The 26,030-nt window shown below is 35.2% G+C and overlaps 1 protein-coding gene across 15 annotated transcripts in view; it reads right to left on the bottom strand.

The window, feature by feature from the left end:
* DCDC1 (doublecortin domain containing 1) overlaps positions 1 to 26,030 on the bottom strand; it is a 489,423-nt gene that overhangs the window by 224,330 nt on the left and 239,063 nt on the right. For all 15 annotated transcript variants that reach the window (XR_014837084.1, XM_021085287.2, XM_021085290.2 and 12 more), the window contains 3 exons: positions 18,631 to 18,691; positions 6,228 to 6,362; positions 5,667 to 5,824 (listed from right to left, as the gene is read on the bottom strand). Coding sequence is in view for 14 of the 15 variants with exons in the window: in XM_021085287.2 (XP_020940946.2) it covers positions 5,667 to 5,824; positions 6,228 to 6,362; positions 18,631 to 18,691 (354 nt within the window). In the remaining variant the exon portion in view is untranslated. The remainder of the gene's footprint in view (positions 1 to 5,666; positions 5,825 to 6,227; positions 6,363 to 18,630; positions 18,692 to 26,030) is intronic.

The following is a 26,030-nucleotide window of genomic DNA, read 5'->3' as shown; positions in this document are numbered from 1 at the left end:
TCAGTGTGCTTTGTCGGCTGTCCCAGTCCTTCCCCACCCCCTATTCAATTTAAATAAGGGTGAAGGGCTCCATTGGATAAACTAACGTAAACAAACATATTCCAACACTTAAAGATGCCAGAAGATGGCATTTATTTTATTTTGGACCAAACTTAGACTAAAATGTACACACAACTTACTTTATCCAAGAAGAGAACCACATTTTTGTATCTCACTGATAAAGGAGGCAAAAACATTTTAAGCAAACAAAAAAGATAACCTATCATATAATAAGAATCCTACATGAAAGACCTAACATAGTAAAAGATTTTACTTCCTCTTCAACGCAAAAAGAGTTTTTCCATGTTAAAAAAATTATCAACAATTAGATTACTTTCCACAATGGTTTAAAATGTAAATTAAATGAAATGATTCTGTAGATGAGAGAGCTTGGTTTGTGGTGATTGTTGCAGGTTTTTTTGGAAGGATATAATTCAAAATAATACACCAATCAAAATAGCAATAATCTAATCAAATCTTTTATGATGCGTTCACATAAAATTTTAGTAATGACAATATGGCTACTCAATAGGATGACATTTTGTTATGAAATTAATAGAATAAAAATTACCAGGGATGAGGAATAAAACAGTGGTTGCAAGAGTATGGTCTATAGATCTGAACAGATATAGGTTCAAATCCCATCTCCTTCATGAACTAGCTGTATGACTAGACACATGTTGAGACCACTCTGAGCCTCAGTTGCTTCATCTTTATGGATTATAAGAGTACCTCTATCATCAAGTTATTATTACAATAAGTAAATCAATTTATCTCATTGTTACAAGAATAAGTACTTAGAATAGCAGTTGACACATGGTAAGTATTCAACAAATGACAGCTATTACTTGTCACCAAGTTTAGTACATACAAAGCTAAATGAACCACCATTCAAGATGTGAAATACCTTAGTTAATCATACAAATTATATTCATATTACTAGAAAGGGAATTTTAAAAATCTTAAATCCATTCAAGTGCAAGTCTGCAAATCAGTAAACCTAGACTATTGAATTCAACAAGAAATCAGGGATTCACAGTCTCCTTTAGTATTTTCTACCTTTTATTTAGTCTTCACTGAAAGCTGCGTATATTGAAATAGCGTTTATTATTCCCTTTCTAAACTGTTCAACTTTATTTAAAAATTCCTTTCTAAGTTATCTGGTCAAAATAATAGGCCCCATTTGAGAGGCTAAAGACCTGGAATAATCACTAAGATAAGAACATGAATGGTCAGGCAGAACAATATAGAGGCTAAGAATAACACCTGAGGGGCAGATAGGCCTGCCTGAATTTATTAGCTGGAAGGCCTTAACCAAGTAACTTAATCTCTCTGTACCTAAATGTGTATTTCCTTATCAGTAATACAGAGATTAATATCTCTGTTTTACATAGTATAACTGGAGCAAGATCCTATGGGGCCTTCCTGTGACAGCCCCCTCCTCACACGTCCCCTTCTTCAGTACCTCCCTGAAGTACCTAGAAAATAGTATTTGATGAACATTTCCTAAACTGTTTTGCAGATGCTAAAACCCCCACCAAATGGAAGAATTAACTACCTGATGACCATGAACATGTAGCTCCCAGAACTAATGGTGCCTGAGGATTGATAATGGAGAATTGTGTATGAGCTGATCACATACCCTGAAACTCCCCTCCCTCACCTGGCCTTTAAAAATGCTTTCCTGAAACCCATTGGTGGAGTTTGGGTGTTTTAAGCACTAGCTGCTCTGGATTCCTTGCTTTGTGCACCCTGAAATAGATCCTGCACTTTTCTTCATCACAACCTAATGACAGTAGATTGGCTTTACTGAATGCCGGCAACTGGACCCAAGTTTGGCTCAGTAACAATTTCTCATAGGTTATTGGAAAATAAAGCACTTAAGCAAAGTCAGCATACGTTGATAAGTGAATATTATCTTTCCTTGTCACATATTACCTGACAGTAATTACCAATCTCTCTGTATTTCCCTAAATTTAGCAATCTGTGATTCTTTCCTTCCTTGGCTACTACTCAGGAAGTACATAAATTTATATCTTTATTTTTTTATTCTTTTCAATTGTATATTCTTTTTTCAGGCTATTTGCTCATTAATTTTTCCCTGGTATTCTAAAATTATGTTTCTTTTTCCAATTTCCACAATTCAGATCATTTCACATTATTCCTTTATTTTTGGTAGTGACTTTATTCCTTTTTTGTCTTTTTTTATTGTTTTAGGGCTACACCCGCAGCATATGGAGGTTCCCAGGCGAGGGGTCGAATCAGATCTGTAGCCGCTGGGCTATGCCATAGCCACAGCATCGCCAGATCCAAGCCTGCCTGCGACCTACACCATGGCTCATGGCAACGCTGGATCCTTACCCACTGAGTGAGGCCAGGGATCAAACCTGTGTCCTCATGGTTACCAGTCAGATTCGTTTCTGCTGAGGCATGATGGGAACTCCTGCAGTAACTTTATTCTTTATTTCATAAAATCATCACTGCTAAAAGCAAGAAAATGTGAGGCTCTCTTTTGAAGCTGTGATACTATAATGCACTGATTCTCTTATATTTGGAAAGCATGCAAACCTAACAGTAGAGCCTAAGGTTCAAAATAATCAATATGTCAAGTTCAATACCATGTTCTAATTTTGCCCAACAACTCCTTCAAAAATGAGAGGAAAGTAATTGCTCTAAATAATAATTCTTTACTCAAAATAACTTTGTTAAGGAACAGAAGAAGGAGAGAAACTGAAATTACACCTATTGTGATAAATTGTGGAGGTGGAGAAGAGAATGCAGATAAATCCCTATGACTTTAAAGAAAAAAAAAAAAAAGGTGGCTGGAAAATTTGCTATAGCCTGAGACAAAAACCCTGAGAACCCTCACTAAGAAAAGGGCCCTGGCAAATTTCTTATTAAATAAAATCCAAAATACACTTACCAGTCAATTTCTATTAACTAAAAACTCAAATCTAGATACAATCCACATTAAAAACTTTTTCTACCCCTACTAGTTTTCAGAACATTTTCACGACTCCACTTATTGAATGCTTACTACATTCATTTATAAGACATCTCATTTAATTTTAATAACTCAAACAGGTATTTGTTTGTTAACTGATGTTAACTGCTTTGCTTTTTTATTTGTTTTTTGGTTTTTTTGCCTCACATTTCCTAACAGTATATTCTTTTCTCCCAAGTTCCAGCATCAGACTACATTGCTTTAGGGAAGATACAACAACAGAATATAGAAGAAAAATCTGTAAACTACCCAAAACCCTCAACTCTTTAAAAAAAAAAAAAGTTCCAGGTTGGGGAATCAGAGAGAAGTAGGTAAGTAATCATTGAGGTTCCTGCACAGTGACCCACCAGGGCCAACAAGAGACAAACACAAAAACATCATTTAGGTTTCAGAAATCTGAGAGCAGGAAGAAATCGTGTCTCCTTGAATAGAGCCCAGGATAATGACAAGCCCCTAGCATTCTCTCAAGAAATGGCTGCAAAGAGAGCATAGAAAGATAGGCCAACAATGACTTCATAAGAGTATGTGACTTCCTCAGCCCCCGTTTTTTACAGGAAAACTTTAAAGACTACTCCCAAGAGACTTAATAAGCTAGTGACCTGGATGAAGAGTAGCCCCTTGATAGCTGCAGCCTTGTGACAGTGTTGAGGAGCATCAGAGAAGTAAGACCCTTATGTATGACTGAAGAGCTAGTATTAAGGAAGGAAAACTTGGAACACAGGTTTTCATATAAGTTCAGGATACCCCATACTGTAATACAGTAAGGTATTAAATGTGTTATTTTGTTTGTGCCCTATCTTACTCAAAACAACAAAATCAAAGGATTTGAAGGATAAATAGCAATTTAAGGAGAAAATAAACTGAAGAGGCACTTTTGTTATCAAGGAAAAAATGTTTCTACCTTCTATCAAAATCTGCAGCAGCAATATATAATTTAAAAATATAAATAACTTTTGGTGTTCCCATCACGGCTCAGTGGAAATGAATCTGACTAGCATCCACGAGGACGCAGGTTCGATCCCTGGCCTTGCTCAGTGGGTTAAGGATCCGGCATTGCCCTGAGCTGTGGTGTAAGCTGCAGACACACCTTGGATCCTTCGCTGCTATGGCTGTGGTGTAGGCCAGGGGCTACAACTCCGATTCAACCCCTAGCTTGGGAACCTCCATACGCCGTAGGTGTGGCCCTCAAAAGACAAAACAAAAAAGCTTTTAACTGAAATAAAAAGTTATTATTATTTTTTTTTATTTTCCCACTGTACAGCAAGGGGGTCAGGTTATCCTTACGTGTATACATTACATTTTTTCCCCCACCCTTTGTTCTGTTGCAACATGAGTATCTAGACATAGTTCTCAATGCTATTCAGCAGGATCTCCTTGTAAATCTATTCTAAGTTGCGTCTGATAAGCCCAAGCTCCCGATCCCTCCCCCTCCCTCCCCCTCCCATCAGGCAGCCACAAGTCTCTTCTCCAAGTCCATGATTTTCTTTTCTGAGGAGATGTTCATTTGTGCTGGATATCCACAATGGAATACTACTCAGCCATAAAAAAGAATGACATAATGCCATTTGCAGCAACATGGATGGAACTAGAGACTCTCATACTGAGTGAAATGAGCCAGAAAGACAAAGACAAATATCATATGATATCACTTATAACTGGAATATAATATCCAGCACAAATGAAATAAAGTTATTTTTAACTTTTGTTTCATAAAACAAGTTTTAACAAAACCTTTGTTAAACTTTTATTTAAACCTACACAATGTTACATGTCAAGTATATCTCAGTAAAGCTGAAAAAAAAAACTTTTTAAAAAAGAAATTAAAAGCTGTGTTTTTTTTTTTTTCTTTTCTTTTTTCATGCAATTGCCATTTCTATCTACAGTAAGGATGTTTAAACTTGAGAATTTTCCTGATCTTTACTGAGTATGGTCAGAGCTGTATAAACTCCTTTAAGATTGCTTCAACCAATAGTTAACTTCAAACCACTGTGTGTTAAAATTGCAGTTTATCTATCACTTTGTGATTTACAACATCAAGCCCAACAAAATAATAATAATAACAAACTTTAGTTTTCCAATTAAATAAAGAGAATCAGAGAAATAGTCTCCATTTTCCAACCAAGGATGATTTTCAATTAGTTAGCAAAATCATTGGTGTTAGTTTTATTCCAGTATTGAAATTTTGGTAATTTGTTAAATTATTACTACTTTGGACCATCTATTGTGCGCTTATTCCCCAGGTCTAAACATAATATTCTCCTTGTGGAACATAGAAAGGATTGTTTGAGAACATGTCCTTCTTTAAGACCTTTTGGTATTTTCACAAGTGGATATATGCTCAGTACTGCCTTACCCTCATTATGTTATTTCAGAATATTTTGGTGAGATCCCAGGATAGAAACCCTTCTTAAGCATACTTATAAACAATACCATGCATCAATCTTAATGAAATACACATAAATGTCACCTCTTTTCATCAAATGTGACCCGAAAACTACTGTGCTTGAAAGCCAAAGGGCTTTTGAGATATTTCAGTAATCTTCAAGAAATCAATCTTACATGAAACTGAAGGAAAACATCGAATGTCATTGAGCAATAAAGCTCCATTCTGTCAGTGTCCTACCTCTGAGCAGAAGCCTTAGGATGTTTCTCTTCCAGTTTCCTCACCAGTGCCACTGTCAGCTGCCCTGTCTCCCCAAGAGAACCTTCTGGCATTAAGTGGGCATCTGAAGGCTCTGGCAGCTGCTTCAGACCAGGGATACTGGCGCTGCTTTGTAGAACCTAATAAATGAAATACAGGAATAATTAGATAATTTTCTTTGAGTGGAAATATCTAAACTATATATGCCAAAAATTTAACATTGCATTTTTCATGGTTCCTTTAGTGTTCTTCATCCAGCACATAAACCATTGGTAGGTGGTCAGAACAAAAGAAGGCAGTCCTAAGAAAAGCTAGTATGTCACCATCTATTTAATGAAATAGTGTTTATATAAACATACATATAGATGTTTATGTAAATATAAATGTGCAAATGGGTATATACAATGTATATGACTTTAAACATTAATAACACTATTTTGTGAATTCATTCTTGACCCCTGAAAACAACCCAAATGTTTTTTCCCTTTTCAAAATACATTTTAGAGATCTATTTCTGTCTTGCCTCTGGCTTACTACACTGACCTCTTCTGCTACGCTGCTGCCATGTTCCCAATGAGCTGCGGTCCAGGCACCATGGTGAAGGTGATACTCTGTCTGGGTCACATCCACTTGTGCATTTAGCTCCTCTAGGTAGGTCAGAACAAACTGAGGATAAGCCTGGAGGAAAGAAAAAAAATAAAAAGTAGTACCAGCCTTGTAAGAGACAGACAAAAATCTACACCACTGGACTGATGGGAGGATAAATTAGATTAATAATAAAATGGTCTGGCTAATAAAGCTTTGGATTTCGATTTCAGATTAAAATCAAGCCATATAATTTTCATATGAAGATTCCAATTTGTTTGATATGCTCAAGTTTAACTAGATTGCTCAATATTAAAGCCATCTTACATATAAACAATAATGGCTAATGGCTAACATTTATTGAGTTATTTCTACATAAATGTATTACTGTAAACACATTATATACATGTAATGTGCAGTTGCTCTATTGTTTAGGAATAGTAAATTCTGCTCCAGAAGAAAACAAATAGGATGAATGAGATTCATTAGCTGTATTAAGCGTAAATAAGTAAGTTAGTAACCTGAGAAGGGTCAGACAGAAAGGAAATAGAGCATTATGTCTATGAACATAGAAAGGAGTAGAATGACAAATTAGACATTTAATAGTCACGATTTACTAAATAACAAGCAAAGCAACAGTATTTATGATATCCTAGATATAAATGAAGCACATGAGACACACAATAATCATGAGATCTTTAATTGGCCACCCACTGCTGACTTTCATTGTGGATCCTCTACTAGACACATCCACAGCTGCCCATAGGCTATCTGGGGAGCACAGCACTGGCCAAGTGTACTCGCAACCAGCTCTCTCATGGAGCAAGTGTGTGATGTTATCTTAGGTACATTTTACCTGTTACATTTCATAATTTTTTCTCTTGTTCAAATTTCAACTCTGGTCCTTGTAACCACATCAGCGGCAGGGAAGGGTGATGCAACAAGAGAGAGGATATGTGGATATGGTGAAAATTCAGGTGATGTCGCTCTCCAATCCACCTGTACTTCAAGTGTGTTTATCTAGCCCATCTTTCTCCCCTTACACTTTACTTTGTATTTTAAATTGATTTAATAAATCATGACCTGAACATTTTAATTTGGTGTGTGCACCGGTCTGTTCCAGGAGCTCAAGAATAGCCTATCTAGGAGCATATGTGGAAGCTACCATTGTATCAGAGTAATTTCCCACATAACAACGTATTTACATTTTGACCCTTACAACAGCTCTTTGAAATAGGTATGACTATTGTGTCTATTTTAAAGTCAGGGAAATAAACAAAAGAAGGTTAAGCAATTTGCTCATTCAGCTGTTTACTATTTTATAAAACCTAGATATGCTGCCTCAAGTATAATAGAAATGTCATAAACAACCTTTTTAAAGTGTAGAAGTAAAGTTTTAATAAAAAATATGAGATGTTAAAGGGTACTAAAGTCCTTATATTATTCTAGAAAAAGAGATAGTAAATAACTTTAAACTTTGTTTAAAAATGTATAACTAAACGAGCATGTTCTAAAATTAAATTGTAATAATGGATGCAAAACCCTGAGAATATATTGAAAAATATTGACTGGCACATACTTCAGTTAGGTGAATTGCATGGTATGTTAACTGCATTTAAATAAAGCTGTTTTTACTATAAGAGATAAAATTTAAAAATATAAATACAGAGTATATCTTCTGAATAAGTAGGAGGGAGGGAATACAGAAAAAGTCAAGAAGAAAGATTGATTGAAAAATACAAATTAAAAATTCAGTAAATAGAAATTTTTGTTGGATTAATCAATAAATGACAATTAAAATTTAAAATATGCATTCCCTTCGAGTGAGCAAACGTACACACACATATTGTTGTTCATTGTAACATGGTTCCTATTTGTCTAAACGTGTATTATCAAGGAGACTTTAAGAGATAAAGTAGAATGTGGATGCCAATAAGAAGAGATGGCCACAATATGCTATTGAATGGAAAAAACAGCTCAAAAAGTTTTATTTATAATATAAGTAATGTATTAATACACACATACATAGACATATAATTAGATTTAATATATATTATCACACACATATAATTAATCAGAAATGATTAATAATTTTTGAGGAATAGTTAGAGAGGTACTTTTGCTTATTCAGTTCTGAATTATCAGAGGACTTTTTTCACCACCAACATACACTACATTTATTATTTAAATGGAAACCATACTCTACATAAAAATACATGCATAATTTCTGAGACTATACTAAAAAACTTATTATTAGTGAATAACTCTGGGAAACAGGATTAAAGTTTGAGAGGAAGAGATTTTAATTCTCATTAGTATAGTTTTTCAAATATTAATCTTTATGTGCATTTATGCATTTCTAATTTTATTAAATATACTTTTTAAAAGCCTAACTTAGAATAGCATCTTTATTGTATATACTAGTCAATCTTGGAGTCTTTTTAGGGCCACTTCCATGGCATATGGAGGTTCCCCAGCGAGGGGTCAAATCGGAGCTATAGCTGCTGGCCTACGACACAGCCACATCAACACCAGATCCAAGCCACGTCTGGGACCTACACCACAGCTCTCAGCAATACTGGGGATCCTCAGCCCACTGAGCAAGGTCAGGGATTGAACCAAGTGTCCTCATGGTTACTAGTCAGACTTGTTTCTGCTGAGCCATGACAGGAACTCCATTGGAAAGAGATTTTTGATCACTAAGCTAACCCAAAAATATTGCAAAAAGAAATTTTAGATGAAAAAATTAGGATTCTCATTTTACTTTGAAGCTTGTGTCATATCTATTTCATTATATTATTTTTTCTTTTGTCAGTTCTTATTGTCTTATAAATGTCCAAGACAACTCAGCTGAAGTGAATATGACAGGCAAAGAGAAACAGATTATTTTATATTGGTTCTATGTAAAGCATCAAAGCCAAAATTAAGCAACAAAGATCACAAGTGTTTTTATATGAGAGGAAATATGAGTAGGGAAATATAATATAAACATGTTCCAAAATACCAAGAGTATTAAAAGAATGCATATATAAAAAGCAAAATAAATAGTAAACATTCTGAGACAATAAGTACAAATGGTATGGCTCTGATTCTAATAATTGTTAACTCCTTATATTGTGATGGTAGTTTCATGTTTCACATCCTGTAATAGAGGTACGTTTTATATAATTTTACCTCTGAGGCATATTTCCATCTTATTGGAAAGAAGGTGTACCTGGAACACGGGAAACTTTAATATATATCCAGTGAAATGGATGAAGAAGGGCACAAAAGGTAGAGCTATAATGTGTCTGAACATTCTGATAGTCACAGCAGAAATAAAGACCAAAAAAGAGAACAAAAACAGTCACAGGCTTTGCTTCCTGGAGTTGACAGTCAAGCAAATATGGCAGATATAAACAAATTAATAAAATGCATTTGGAGACATTTACAAGTTGTTCAGGCATTTTACCTTTGGAATTATTCTAAATCCCAGGGGATGCTTATTCTAACACTTTAATACTATGGTTCCTTACTATTCTCTACTCTATGACCAAGTTATCTTGATCTCTAACCACACACCTACCAGTTTTATCATCATATCATCAGTCTAGAACAACTAGAATTCTGATCTCTTCTGGGAAATCAACAGCCTAAACTTTTGACTTTTCCTCCCTTCTAGTGCATATGGACATCACCCTAAATTGACCCATACTGCCTTAGCCCTCATTATTTTCTAAGTCCATCAACCCTTTGGGCTTCATTGCATTCTTATCATTCTAATCTACTTTTTGCCACCAAAAGATAAATTTTAATAAAATACATATCTGATTACATCATCCCCACTTCAAAAACTATCAGCCCCCTAGTACATACTGATTACTATCTTACAGTCCTATTCTGGTTTCAAATTCTATCTGTGCTATTTATCAGCTTTGTGATTATAAGTTCCATTTCCTTGAGGAAAAAGCATGCTATTGAAGACTGCAGAAGAACTGGCTCAGAATTTCACACTGACCAAAATTCACCCTAAGGTTACACTGACACCGCTTCTGCTGCTGAAAAGGATACCATCCATTTATGAGATTTTTTTTTCCAGTCTAATAGGAATCATCTTTATCACTCTTAAGATGTTCCCTCCACATACATAAGGAAGGCCACAGATTTGACCTAACTTGGGGCTCTACAGAATTATTTATGTCTTCATGGGAAATGTAATAGTTGAGTGAGCAAACTATCACCTGGAATGTTTTAAACACTCTCTCCTCTGCACATAATCAGGCATATTTTTTAAAGTGTTTCTTTTTTTTTTCCCCTCATGATAAGTGCTTTTTATGTAAAAGTTAGAAAATATAGACAAACTCAAAGAAAATAATTATCCATCTTCCTACCACCTGTACTGTGTATAAACTTCCAGTTTTGTTTCTACACACATACATCTTTAATAAAGCATAAATAAATATTAGTTTTCTTATCTAATTTTTCTCAAATCACAAAATCACCATTTTCCTCTTTCATAAATTATTCTACATTATTTGCAATGCCAATAGGTAATCCATTATAAAGACATACCATAATATATTATACAATCTCCCTATTGATTACTCAACCTGTTTTCAATTTTCACTATTATAAACAATGCTCTAATGAACATCCTGAAATATACACTATGCTACATGCCACTGATTGACTCCTTGAGTTAAACTGCTGTTAGTGGAATTTCTGAGTCAAAAGGAATATGTATTTTTTTATATATTTTCATAAATATTGCCAAACTGAACTTCAGAAATATTGTACCAGTCTCCTAGAGAGCCCCTAATGTTCCTTGAGGGCTGGTATTCATACCCTCATGTAGTCACCTCCCGCATTATACCAAGATAGTCCTAAGTGACCAGAGAAGATGGCAGAGTGGTGTTACACCACTTCTGAGATTAGGTTATGAGAAACAGTGCAGCTTCCATTTCCTTCTCTTCCTCTCTTGCTCTCTTGGATCATTAGCTGAGGTTGTGAACAGCACTATAGAGAAGGCCATGTGCCAAGGAAGTGAAGCCTCTGGACAATGTAAGTGTGCTTAGAAACAGATTTTCCAGCCTCCTCAAGCTTCAGATGACTTCAGTCTCCATTGACACCTTGACCACAGCCTCAGGAGAGACTATGAGTTAGAATTACTCAACTAAACCATTTCCAGAGTCCTGGCCTACAGAAACTGTGAGATAATAAATGTTTATTCTAAGTTACTATGTTGGGGGCAATTTATTACACAGCAATAGATAACTAACACCAATAAAATACCAAAAAAAAAAATACACACAAAAAACAGGAATGAGTATGTTTGTTTTCTTACATCTTCATCAACACTAGATATTCCTAGTTTTATATTTCCCGATAATTAAGAGAGACAAAATTCTCTCATTGTTTTACACTTATTTAATTTCTAGTGAAGCTGAACTTTTTTATTTGGGTTAGCTGTTTTAATTTTCTCTCTGTCATGTATTTCCTTTTCATCTTTATCACTCTTAAGATGTTCCTTCCACATACATAACCTTTTCAAGTCCTTCGCTCATTTTTTTTTAAATTTAAGTGATTATTCTTTTCTGTATTCTTTGCTCTATCAGGCTTATTATATATTAAGAGTATTATCCCATTCTCTAACATTTATATTGCAAATATTTTCCCCTATTTTTCACATTTTCCTACTCACTTTTGCTAATGCTATTTTAGATTTAGAAGGTTTTAAATTTTTTACATACTCAAAGCCATTAGTCTTTTCCTTCATGGACGCTATCTTTGTTTGCTTGCACATAAAGATGTCTATTCACCACTATGGGTAGATGTTTGATGCATGCTTTCTTCTAGATATCTCATGGTTCCATGTTTAAGTTTAAATCTTTAATTTAGCTTAAAGTAGTGAACTGCATTTTAAAAAATGTAATCTAACTTTATCCTTTTGCAGGTGAATAGGGAAATGGTTACCCTTAAAAAAGAACAAAAGAAAACAATTATCCAATAAATACAATATAACAAAATGCAATACTGTATTTAAATATGTTCATTATTATTATCATTAATAAATACAAATGACTGTTTAGCCAAAACTGATGTGCCAGAATCTATCAATAGGACTGAATCTGTGCCAAACACTCAAATACTAGTATTAATAGCTATATGTTGCAGACAAATAATGTGAAGCTCGAAAAGGTTAAATGACTTGTGTAAGGCCACACAGCAAATAAGTAGTAGAGCCAAGATTAGTTATTAATATCCTAAAGTAGTAATTCTGTCTTTTTAAATGAATGGAATGAGTTCCATTTATGATCCAGCTGCAAATAATTATCAAATTATCCTCCATTTTAGCCTTTATTAGATGGATGTAGTTTTGGATATGACTAAATTTAGATCTAATCAAAATTCCTAAACCTCTAAGAGAATGAAATAGTTTTGCTCTGAGTCTAGAATAACTGTAATTTTAAAAAATCAGCAATCATGTTTGTTAATGGAACATTAAAATTTTTAGAATCAAATTCTCTTAAAAATAATTTGTTTGAAACACAAAGATGTGCATTATTTGCTAGCTATCAATAGAAGTGTTGTGCAAAATTACAAAATTATAAGTTGCAAGAAAAGGAGAGGTAAAAAGGACAGTAGAGTATAAGTAGATGTTTAAGTATCTCAATTTTGAGAGAGAAAAAAATACACTTAAACATTGGTCCTGCTCTTCTATGCCTTTTGGTGGGAAGGGCGATACTTACAAAAGACACATTTATGTTCTTGGGCATAGGACTAAGCTCTATTCAGATGTGTCTCAGAACAAACTCCTCACATGCAGGTACAGGCCAAAGATATCTTGGTACAGTCTCAAAATTCCACTTTAAAAAAAAACAAAAACAAAAACAAAAAAAAAAAAAAAACAAGATGACAGGCTTTGGTCTTTCTGAGCTCCCTCTCCTAGAACTTCACTCTGAATGAGTACAGTAGTGAAATCAGAAATGAGATAAGGAGAAAGCTGGGGTAAATCAAAATGAAGTTAAATAAAGGTAATTTTTAATTTTTTTGCTTTTTAGGGCCACACCTGCAGTATATGGAAGTTCCCAGGCTAGGGGTCGAATTGGAGCTACAACTGCCAGCCTATGTCACAGCCACAGCAACGCTGGACCCCTGACTCACTGAGTGAAGCCAGGAATCGAACCTGTATCCTCATGGATACTAGTTGGATGCATTTCTGCTGTGCCACAACAGGAACTCCAGACAAAGGTAATTTTTTAAATGCTTTGATAGTTGACGACTATGTCAAAATTTCTACTTAGGAACAGAGGTGAAAGTGTATGTTCCTGGTCGAATAGGGTTGGTATTTTAGCTAGTGTGCCAATACTACTCAGGGAAATGCTGTTACATTAATTTTTAAATTTAAATTGTATCAAACACTCCAAACTTCTAAAATGATGCAGGCTGCCCTGGAATAACAGCTCAACTATGTGATTACAGAATACTAGAGAAATAAATGTATTATGTCTATTAGTCAGGGTCCAATAAGGAAATGGAAACTACATAGTAATTTGAACAGGAAAACTTAATATAAACCATTAATAACAGAGGACTAAAGTGATAGGAAATTGGTTAATAAGAGTTAAAGAGAAGACTAAAGAATATATAAATAGCAGATATGGAGCACTTGGAATTCCTAAGCCTGAGATAGAATGCTTCAAGAAGGGGCCTGACCCAAAGCTGAGATCCACACCACATTGAGGGCACATTGAAGTCCTCACCTGCACCAGCAGGATTCACTGTTAATACGCCTTTGGAGCACCAGGGGAAGCCATCCACAGAGAGATGCCTAGTTGGTGACACTTCACTAAAAAGCCACTGACAAGGAATACACTCAAGAAAAACACAAGAAGGTATCCACTGGCAGTACTCTGCTGTGAAGCTGCCCAAGGCAGGAGCCAGACAATGAATGGTAGATCTGGCACTGTGAGGGAATAAATTATAAATTGGTAACTACCATGACATGTGCTATAGGTTTGAATCATATCCCCCCCGCAAAAGGTATGTTGAAGTCCTAACCCTTGGAACCTGAAATATGACCTTATTTGGAAATAATATCCCTGCAGACAAAATCAAATTAATATTAGGTCATTAATGTGGGCTCTAATACATATGACTGATGTTCTTATTAGAAGAGAGAAATCTGAACATGGTCACACACAAAGGACAATGTCATGTGAAGACTCAGGTGGGTAGGGAGATGGTCATGTGAAGATGGAGGCAGAGACTGGAGTTATGCTGCTGCGAGTCAAGAAATGTCAGGGACTACCAGAAATGGAAGAGTCAAGGATGGACCCTCTCCTAGAGGACATGGATGGAACGTGGTGCTACTGACACCTTGATTTCAGACTTCTAGCTTCCAGAATTGTCAGAGAATAAATCTCTGCTGTTTAAACTATCCAGTTTATGGCACTTTTTATAGTAATCCAGAAAAATTAATATACCATGTATTTCCAGTTTAATTCATCTAACTTAACATTTCTGCAATCATGATGATGAGACTTTGAGGCAAGCATTAAGAGATACCACGTGATTAATCTAATTTTTCCTTTATTAATTCTTGATGATTGATTAACATTTCATTTAGACTTGGAGTCACAGAACAGGAAGGAAATCTTGAAAACTCAAGGCCAACCTCCTCGTTTTATTCAAGTAAACTCTTCTTTAATTGAAGTATAGTTAACTTACTATATTAAATTAGTTTCAGGTCTACAACAAAGTAATTATCAATATAATACATATACAGAATACATAAATCATAAGTGTAAAATTCAATCTATTTCACCTAGTGAATACCTGTTTAATTAACCACCCAGGTCAAGAAAGAAAACAGCCATACACCTAAGTGTTCCTCATGGTCCCTCTCAGTCCATAACTTGCTTCAGCTATATCCATGCTCCTTACTTCTAACATGATAGATTTGTTGCTTTGCACAGCATTAAAGTTTAAATGACTGCCGTTATTCGTTGTGTATTCTCATAATTTCTTTTGTTCACCATTATATTTGCGAGATTCATATTATTATGTGTAATTGCGATTTGTCCATTGGCATTGCTATGCTCTAGGGTCAGAAAACAATGGCCCATGAGCCAGATCTGATGAACCATCTGTTTCTGAAAATAAAGTTTTATTGAAATGCAGCCACACATTGTTTATGGCTGCTTTCATGCTGCAAAGGCAGGGTTAAGAATTTGGGACAGAGATATCCAAATATTTAGTATCTGGCCCTTTACAGAAAATTTCCATCTCTGCCACATATTATTCCACTAAATATATTTATTACAACTTATTTATCCATCATTCTGCTGATAAGCATTTAAGTAATTTCCATGCTGAGGCTACTACAATTAGTGCTATTAACATTTTGGTAAATATATTTTCCTTAAGATATATAAGTATTTCTGTTTAGTATTAAACTAGTGTGGGAATTGCTAGGCTGTATAAAAATGCTCTACTTTAGCAGATATTACCAGTTTTCCAAATTGTAAATCTCTTCATTTTAATAAATAAAAAAGCTGATGTGGATATTGAAAAGATATCTGCACGCTCACATTTATTGCAGTATGATTCATAATAGCAAATATATGAAAGCAACCTAGGTGTCCGTCAGTGGATGAATGGATAAAGAATAAAACATAGGCAGTACACTATTTGAGATCAGTCTTTGCAATATTTTTTTGGATATGTCTCCTCAGGCAATGAAAACAAAAGCAAAAATAAATAAATGGGACTGTGTCAAATGAAAAAGCTTTTGCACAGTGGAGGTAACCATCTAAATGAAGAAAACATACTAAATGGGAAAAGATACTGCAAATAATATATCAAATAAAGGTTAATATCCAAAATATATAAAGAACTCATACAATTCAATATCAAAAAATAGAAACAAAACAGACAATTCAACTAACAGCAATGGACTTTTTCATTTTTCTTTTTGGCCTGCAGCATGCAGCAGCTCAATGTGGGATTTCAGTTCCCAGACCAGGGATTGAACTGGGGCCCCAATGGTGAAAGTGCTGAGTCCTAACCACTAGACCACCAGGGAACTCCCTATAAGGTTTTTTGTTTGTTTGTTTGTTTGTTTTTTCCATTTTGGCTGTATCTGTAGCATGTTCCCAGGCCAGGGACTGAGCCTGTGCCACAGTGGTGAAAATGCTAGATTCTTAACTTACAGAGCCACCAGGGAACTCTGGACAGTGGATCTTTAAAATTAAGACATTTTTTCCAAAGAAGATATACAGATGGCCAACAGACACATGAAAAGATGCTCAACAAAATGAATCATCAGAGAAATGCAAATCAAAACCACAATAAGAGAGCACTTCCTAACTGTCAGAATGGCTATTATTAAAAAACCAAGAAAAAGCAAGCATTGGTAAGCATATGGCCAAAAGGGTACCCTCATACACTGCTGGTGGGAATGTATGTTGGTGCAGCCACTATGGACCTTCCTCAAAAAATTAAAAATAGAACTATCACATGATCTACCACTTCCAAGTATTTTTACAAAGAAAACAAAAATATTAATTCAAAAAGATGCACCCCTTTGTTCACTGCAGCATTATTCACAACAGCCAAGATACAGAAGCAAGCTAAGTGCTCGTTGACCGATGAATTGATTTGAATGGATATCCATTACACATGCACACACAATGGAATATTACTCAACAATAAAAAGAAAGAAATCTTGCCATTTGTGACAACGTGGATAAAGTTACAGGGAATTATGCTAAGTTAGAGAATTCAGACAGAGAAAGACAAATATCACAATTTTTCACTAATATATGTTATCTAAAACAAAACAAATGAACAAGCATAACAGAACAGAAAAAAACTCATAGATACAGAGAACAAACAAGTGGTTGCCAGAGGGGAGCGGAGGGTTGGAGGATAAGTGAAGTAGGTGAGGGAGAGTAAGAGGTACAAACTTCCAGTTACAAAATAAGTGGGTCATGGGTATGAAATGTAGCATGAGGAATATAGTCAATAATTATAGACTATCTTTGCAAGGTGACAGGTGGTAACTAGACTTATCATGGTGAACATTTTGTAATATATAGAAATATCGAATCTCTATGTTATGCACCAGGAACTAACACACAGTTGTAGTCAGTTATAACTCAAAAGCAAACAAAAGAAAAAGAGATTAGCTCTGTGGTTTTCAGAAGGGGGGGAGGGTATTGGATGAAGGTAGTCAAAAGGTACACACTTTGAGTTATAAGATAAATAACACACAGTATGAGGGATGTAATGTACAATATGATCAATATAACTAACAGTGCTGTATGTTATATATGAGATGTTTAAAATGTGGATCTTGAAATTTCTCACCACAAGGAAACATTTTTTTTCTTTTATTTTGTATCTATGAGATGATGGATATTCACTAAACTTATTGTGGTAATCGTGTCATGATGCATATAAGTCAAATCAGTATGCTGTAAAAGTTAAACTTATATGGTGCTATTTATCAACTATATCTCAACAGAACTAGAAATAAAATAAATAAGATACCCTTTATGTCTTACCCCCCCAAAAAAGTGATACACATACACACTGAAATATATCATTACACCATGAAATTTTGTCATTTGTGACAACATGTATAAACCTTGAGGGCTTTGTGCTAATGAGATAAGCCAGACAGAGAAAAACAAATACTTTATGATTATCACCTATATATGGAATCTAAAAAAGCTGAACTTGTAGCAACAGGGAGAATAATAGTGGTTACCAGGGGCTGTGGGGTGGGGAAACTGGGGAGATGTTAAGGGCACAAACTTGCAACTAGTAGATAAATAAGTTCTGGAGATTTAATGCACAGAATAGTGATTATAGTCAACTATAATGTATTACATACTTGAAAGCTGTTAAGAGAGTGGATCTTAATCTGACCACAAAAAAAAGAAATAATCACGTGACATGATAGAAATGTTAGCAATACTATGGGGTAATCGTACTGCAACATATACAGGACAAATCAACATGTCGTTTGTCTTAAACTTACACAATGTTATGTGTTGGTTACAGCTCTATTTTTTTTTAAATAATAAATTAAATTTATTTTAAAAATAGAAGAAAAGAAACTGATGCCCTCAAATGCTAGGTTGTATCATAGTAATGAATTGAATAAAATTATATTTGGCTTTGGAAAACTTATTTCAGAGTCAAGCAAAACTTCGGAGGAAAGTATTGATTTAATTAAATCTAGATTTCTGGGAGGAGAATGAAATCATTTGTAGAGGAAAAGCATTTCTTTCTCTCAACAACATACAGGGCATTTTATAAGAATCTGAAAACAGAAAAATGTAGGAATAAAACTGTGGCTTATAGTCCTTACCTTAGAATAAATGCAGCTGTCAATTCCAAATATCCACTTCTGAGAATCATCTCCTTTATTTCTGTAATGAAAATGTAATTTAGAGATTGACAACTTTTCTCCACATTGAGACACTCTGTAGGTTTCAAATAGAAGTATCATTTTCCTCACAGCCTGGCAGGAAGACTGCACACATTTACACTAAGGATGCTACCATTCTACTACCATCACTGCTACCTCAGCAGCTAAAGCCTTACCTAAGACAACTGATTTCTTTGGTACCCAAAGTGCTATGATGTGTTTGTGTGTGTGTGTTACCAATGGCAACAGTGAGTGAGAATTTTAGAGAGTAAATAGAATCAATAAGAATATTATAGAAATTTCTGCCTTTCTAATATGATCTTTCGTGAAACAACAAAAAAAAGGGGGGCTTAGTTAAGTATAAGGATTAAGAGAATGTGGTGGAAAAAGACATCATGTAAATTTAGGAACAATAAGGCACATGTTTCTGAAAAAGCCAAACAATTTTTTAAGGACTATCAGATTTTCTGAGCCAAGTCCGAGTAAGAAAGAAAAACTAAAATATGATGAAGGTAATCATGCCTAAACTAACTAATCATGTATTCATTAATATTTAGAAACCTTACAAAGATAGGACAAATGAATTAAATTAAGTGTAATGGGATGTTAAGACCTTTTTCTACTGCCTCTGAGTTTTGACAGAAGCATCAATGGTTAAGAATAAGAGGTGTCAGGTAATGCTCTATTCTAAAGCAGGAGGGCTGTATGATCTAGGTAGAACATGTAAAGGCAGCAGTCCAAACTGGTTCATTGCACATTAGCCTTTCATCAGTACACATAAGAAAATGTGAAAAATGCTTGGGCATGTTGGGATGGGCACTTAGTAAAAATGTAGGTCTCCAGGTTCCTATGCTCAGAGATATTGATGCTGAAGGTTGGACCCCCAGAAATCTACATTAGCAGGTAGAACAAGTGACTCCAATCATAAGAACTCCAGGGAATTTGGATGTGTGTGGTCTAGGGACCAGACTTTGGAAAACTCTGAACTAGAGTGATGAGAGCTAGGGGGAAGAAAGGACCACATACTTGAAATATTATAAAATGAGAATGACTTGGTGATTAAATAAATAGGATGGGGGTTAGAAAGAATATGGAAAGTTAGTCTTAGGTGGGATCCAAGCCACATCTGCAACCTACACCACAGCTCACGGCAATGCCAGATTCTTAACTCATTTGAGTGAGGACAGGGATCGAATCCGCAATCCTCATGGATCCTGGTTGTGTTCGTTAACTGCTGAGCCATGAAGGGAATGCCCCAAAGTTAAGTCTTAAATGTCAAATTTGAGCACATGACAATATTAAAAGAAAATGAGAAGAGAGAACCCAGATATAAACCCAGACACCATTGGTCAATTAATTTTTGAAAAAGGAGGCAAGAATATAAAATGGGAAAAAGACAGTCTTTTCAGCAAGTATTGCTGGGAAACCTGGACAGCTGCATGCAAATCAATGAAACTAGAACACACCCTCACACCATGCACGAAAGTAAACTCAAAATGGCTGAAAGACTTAAATATAAGACAAGACATCATCAAACTCCTGGAAGAGAACATAGGCAAAACACTCTCTGACATCAACCTTACAAACGTTTTCTCAGGTCAGTCTCCCAAAGAAACAGAAATAAGAGCAAAAATAAACCAATGGGACCTAATCAAACTGACAAGCTTTTGCATAGCAAAGGAAACCAAAAAGAAAACAAAAAGACAACTTACAGAATGGGAGAAAATAGTTTCAAATGATGCAACTGACAAGGGCTTAATCTCTAAAATATAAAAACAACTTATACAGCTCAACAGCAAAAAAGCCAACAACCCAACTGAAAGATGGGCAAAGGACCTGAATAGATATTTTTCCAAGGAAGGTATACAGATGGCCAACAAGCACTTGAAAGAATGCTCAACACCACTGATTATTAGAGAAATGCAAATCAAAACTACCACGAGGTACCACCTCACACCAGTCAGAATGGCCATCATTAATAAGTCCACAAAGAACAAATGCTGGAGGGGGTGTGGAGAAAAGGGAACTCTCCTGCACTATTGGTGGGAATGTAAGCTGGTATAACCACTATGGAGAACAGTATGGAGGTACCTTAGAAAATTATACATAGAACTACCTTATGACCCAGCAATACCACTCTTGGGCATATATCTGGACAAAACTCTACTTAAAAAAGACAAATCCACCCACATGTTCATTGCAGCACTCTTCACAATAGCCAAGACATGTAATCAACCCAAATGTCCATCGACAGATGATTGGATCAGGAAGACATGGTATATATACACAATGGAATGCTACTCGGCCATAAAAAAGAAAATAATGCCATTTCCAGCAACATGGATGGAACTAGAGACTCTCATACTGAGTGAAGTAAGTCAGAAAGAGAAAGACAAACACCATATGATATCACTTATATCTGGATTCTAATATACGGAACAAAGGAAACTTTCCACAGAAAAGAAAATCATGGACTTGGAGAATAGACTTGTGGTTGCCAAGGGGGAAGGGGAGGGAATGGGAGGGACTGGGAGCTTGGGGTAAATAGATGCAGAATGTTGCCTTCGGGGTGGATTAGCAATGGGATCCTGCTGTGTAGCACTGGGAACTCTGTCTAGTCAATTATGATGGAACACGTAATGTGAGAAAAAAATATATACATATATGTGTAACTGGGTCACCATGCTGTGCAGTACAAAAAATATATATATAAAGAAATAAAAAATTTTGAAAAAAGAAAATGAAATTAGATTTGAGAGGGAAGAAGAGATGTGAGAAAATATGAAGAGTTCTAATACTTGTGCAAAATTGTGTTTATGAAACTTCTTTCATGGTCTAACTGACCCCTAAGCTAAGAATTCCATTCTCAGGCATTAGACAAATGTAATTATTGCTCAATTTCAGTATTGAGTGGATTAAAGGAGGTGTTGAGAGAGAGAGACTTTCTAGAGATTCTTTTATTTTGCAATGAATAAAAGAAAAGAGAAGCCTTTAAAAATTTTTGACTTAACATATAGTACTAAAATTAATGATTATAATAATAATACCCATTATCCAAGACAATAGCACATAGACCGAGAAAATGAATGGAACTGAGGGGCTATCCTGGTCTAGTCCCCATTTTACAGATGATTAAGGTGAGATACAGAGAGATGGTCAAAATCACAGTGCCAGAGCAGTTCTTCTGTGGTGCAGTGGGTTAAGCATCTGGTATTGTCACTGGTCACTGTTGTGGCAAGGATTTGATTTCTGTCCCAGAAATTTCCAATTTTGTAGGCACAGCCAAAAACAAACAAACAAACAAACAAAACAATGCTAGGTCATACCTAAATAGGTACTAGAACCCAGAGTGCCTTTTAGCTCAACAATTTTAGATTGAAAAATTATAAGTTAAATTGTGTAACTTTAAAAATGGAATCAACATTTAGTCTCACTGATTATAATTTGACATGTACTCTTAGTAATTTAAAATATTCTGATATGAACATAAATATTTTTATACATTTATGTTAAACACTAAATGGTTTCATACTATTGCAAATTCTCCTGAGATATTGAAAAAGCTCATATTTCAACCACTGAATGAAGAAATAGTAAAAATGATATTATTGCTGGTCTTTAAAGTGGTCAATCCCAAGCTTACATCTATACTCTTTTTAAAAATAATAATAGGAGTTCCCTGGTGACTCAACAGATTTTTAAGGATCCAGCATTGTCACTACTGTGGCTCAGTTCACTGCTGTGGTGCACGTTCGATCTCTGACCTGGGAATTTCTACATGCTACACGCACAGACAAAGTAATGCTTTAATGCTTTGATGAAAATGTGCTTAGTTGTGATAAAATTTAGATCCTTTTAATGTGTAGGGGTATAACTCAGTGCACCTTTTTGTTACACCAATTCTTCCTGTTGCATAAATTACTAGGAGAATATTCTTCAAGATAAACAAAACGGAAAATGATAATTTTTCAATTATCTGTAAGGCATCTGCAATTCATAATTAATAGTGATGCTAACCATCAAAATCTGTAAAATTTAGAATATTTTTGTCTTTTAGTTGGATTAAAATGTTAGCCTGAGGATGAATATGATTAGACAAACATAAATTACGTTGATTTCAGTTTTGATTTTCTGAATTTGTAGCACCTTTTCCCCAAAGATTAATTACAACAGGAATGATGTCCACCAGATTGGCAACAGGCAGAGATCTCATGTATCCTTAGAGCTGAGCACAGAGCCAAGCATATGATATGATAGGAGAATAAAGATATCTTTGAATACATAGGAATGTGATCTGCAAAATACTGAATCACTATGCTGTACTCCTGAAAACACAATATTAAATCAGCTATACTTTAGTTTAAAAAAAAGAAAGATGAATAAAATGTCAAGATCTTACCACTCTAAAAATTACTAATAAGGCCATCATGAAATATGTTTTGAATTTAACATATGACAATTTAGGGAATTTAAAAGATCTTCTTAGAGATACTAGAGAACATAAATTATACCTTGTTTTAAGAGACTAATACTGAAAATACATATATCCTAGCATTTTTCAAATTTTAGCACAGCTTCAATTTTGTTTAAGCATATATCTTCCTAAGGAGTTTTACTAACAACATACAGTTTTATATCATTTATAAGCCCTGTGAACTTACTGGTAATTTTCCTGATTAGGAGTCTATATACATATCTATAAATGTTACCCTTTAATTTTACTGAAGCTATAAAAAACAAATCTCACTTGTGGTTCAGGATGAGAAGATATCATTCTAGTGCATAATAACTTCTTTAAAAATAAAAGTGCCTTATAGTATTTCTATTAGAAATCTATAAAAAATGTACACACACATATTTTTTTCTTTGAAATATTCCACTTATCGGATGGTATGAGTAAGAAGGCAGCCCATCCCCACAGTTCAGTTTGGGGGAATTTTCATAGGCTAACGCTTATCGTTTCCTAGCTAACTGTAAGGAAGATCATCATCATGCTTCAGAATTTCAAATTTCTTGTCCCAGGTAGCTTTGAATGGTTCTGGTGTCTTCCAATGCTACCTAAACCAAAAATAGTATCCACAGAGAAAGTGGAAAGGGATTTCCCCTCCATAATTATTTTATTTAGTTTTTTTTTTTTTTTAAGGGGAAACATATGGAGGTTCCCAGGCTAGGGGTCCAATCAGAGCCACAGCTGCCAGTCTACACCACAGCCACAGCAACACCAGATACGAGCCACATCTACAACCTACACCACAGTTCATGGCAACTCCAGATCCTTAACCCACTGAGCAAGGCCAGGGATTGAACCCACAACCTCATGGTTCCTAGTCAGATTTGTTTCCACTACACCACGACGGGAACTCTCCCCTCCATAATTCTTAACACAGTGAGAGGAAAGAAGCTTCATTAATCAATCCACATATTGTGAAATTACACATGGGCAATTTTCTATTTGGTGTTGACATTTTTATGGTGTTATCTATATGTCTAAATATTGCTTATAATTTCAATGCATGGTACACAGTTCTTTCCATATTGTGTACTTTCTAGTCTATCACTCTACTTTAATCTAACTCTTAGCCTCATAAAGTTCAAGACTTGACCAAAGAGATGATTTTCAGTCTCTCTGATCTCCTGGTGATGTGTTATCTGTTAACTTGTCTTTCCGTCTCAGCATTGAGCATTACACAGCTAACTTGCTGATCGTATTTAACGGTGTCCTCAAGACAATGTTTTTTAACCTAGTCTAGATTAATGTTGGCCAGTTATCATTTAATTTCTAGAAAGACCAAAGTGGAAAAGAAAAGTTGCTTCAAAAAACAGTAATTGAAAGATTAACATTGAAATAAGGAGGACAGCAAAGATTACCAGATAGCTAATAGAAATAAATGAAGCAGGCTGGAGCTGGTGTGAGGACTACCACTGGGAATGGTAGAGAATATAGCAAACTGTATCTAAAGGAGGAATCTGTTCCTGAATGGTTGATATCATGAGAGGATGAACTTCACTCTTGCCTATTCATCTGATTTTTTTTTTTCAAAAAAGGCCAGTAATACACAATTTTTGGGGGGTGAAATCTCCCTATTTCTATAAGCTCATGACTATTTAAAAATATTATAATAGGAGTTCCCGTCATGGCGCAGTGGTTAACGAATCTGACTAGGAACCATGAGGTGGTGGGTTCGATCCCTGGCCTTGCTCAGTGGGTTAAAGATCCAGCGTTGCCGTGAGCTGTGGTGTAGGTCGCAGACGCGGCTCGGATCCTGCGTTGCTGTGGCTCTGGCGTAGGCTGGCAGCTACAGCTCCGATTGGACCCCTAGCCTGGGAACCTCCATATGCCACGAGAGCAGCCCAAGAAATGGCAAAAAGACAAAAAAAAAAAAATTATAATAATGTGCAGATCAAACAAAATTGATGGGTCCCTAGTTTTTAGTCTCCATAATCTAACTTCTATCTGTATAGAAGGATGTGTGTGTGTGTGTGTGTGTTTGTTTTGCCTTAATTAGTTCATAAATTTAACACTAAAGGCCAGATCCTACAATTCACATTCTTTAAAAATGAAGCAGGAATTCCCATTGTGGCTCAGCGGGTTAAGAATCCAACACAGTGTCCATGAGGATGTGGGCTGGATCCCTGGCCCGGCTCAGTGGGTTAAGGATACGTCACTGCCACAAGCTGCAGTGTAGGTCGCAGATACGGCCTGGATCTAAAGTTGCTGTGGCTGTGGCATAGGCCTCAGCTGCAGATCTGATTCAACCCTAGCCTGGGAACTTCCATAGGCCACAGGTGTGGCTGTGGCCCTAAAATGAAAAAGCAAAAAAATAAAGCAAAATCAAGATTAAATGATGGCCTAAAATTATATTTGATTCAATTGGTTTGTCTAATTGATGTCTCAAATATCTTTGAGGTTTATAATTTTTTATATTTTTTATGATTTTGACATCAATCGACAATGACATTGTTGGTTTGTCTTTCATCCACTCTGGTCAAACAGACACACATCCTCACAGAAAAAAATACTAAAAAGACAAACATATGCAAGCCCTTGCTATACTGAATAAGAATAAGATGAGTGACACCAAATGAGACATAACTGAACTAATGAGGCATGATATGTTTACAACATTCTTTGAGAGTTGTCAGGTTGCTACTTTAAGTGCTAGTTCTATTATTTTTAGCATATAAAAGGCAATGTCTTAATTTGTAGCTTTTGTTAAGATTACATTATACTACTTAGAAGAAGAGGAAAAAATTTTGTCTCTAGAAGCTGCTGTCACATGAGGATATTTATTGTTATATAATGAAATATGGTTGTAATTTTTAAAATAAGTCACACAGAC

Source organism: Sus scrofa, chromosome 2 (assembly GCF_054392235.1).
Source record: "Sus scrofa isolate SSC_HxYL_T2T_F1_AM1 chromosome 2, Sscrofa_HxYL_maternal_Yorkshire_Landrace_v2.0, whole genome shotgun sequence".
Taxonomy (NCBI): domain Eukaryota; kingdom Metazoa; phylum Chordata; class Mammalia; order Artiodactyla; family Suidae; genus Sus; species Sus scrofa.
This window is presented reverse-complemented; position numbering and strand designations above follow the sequence as displayed.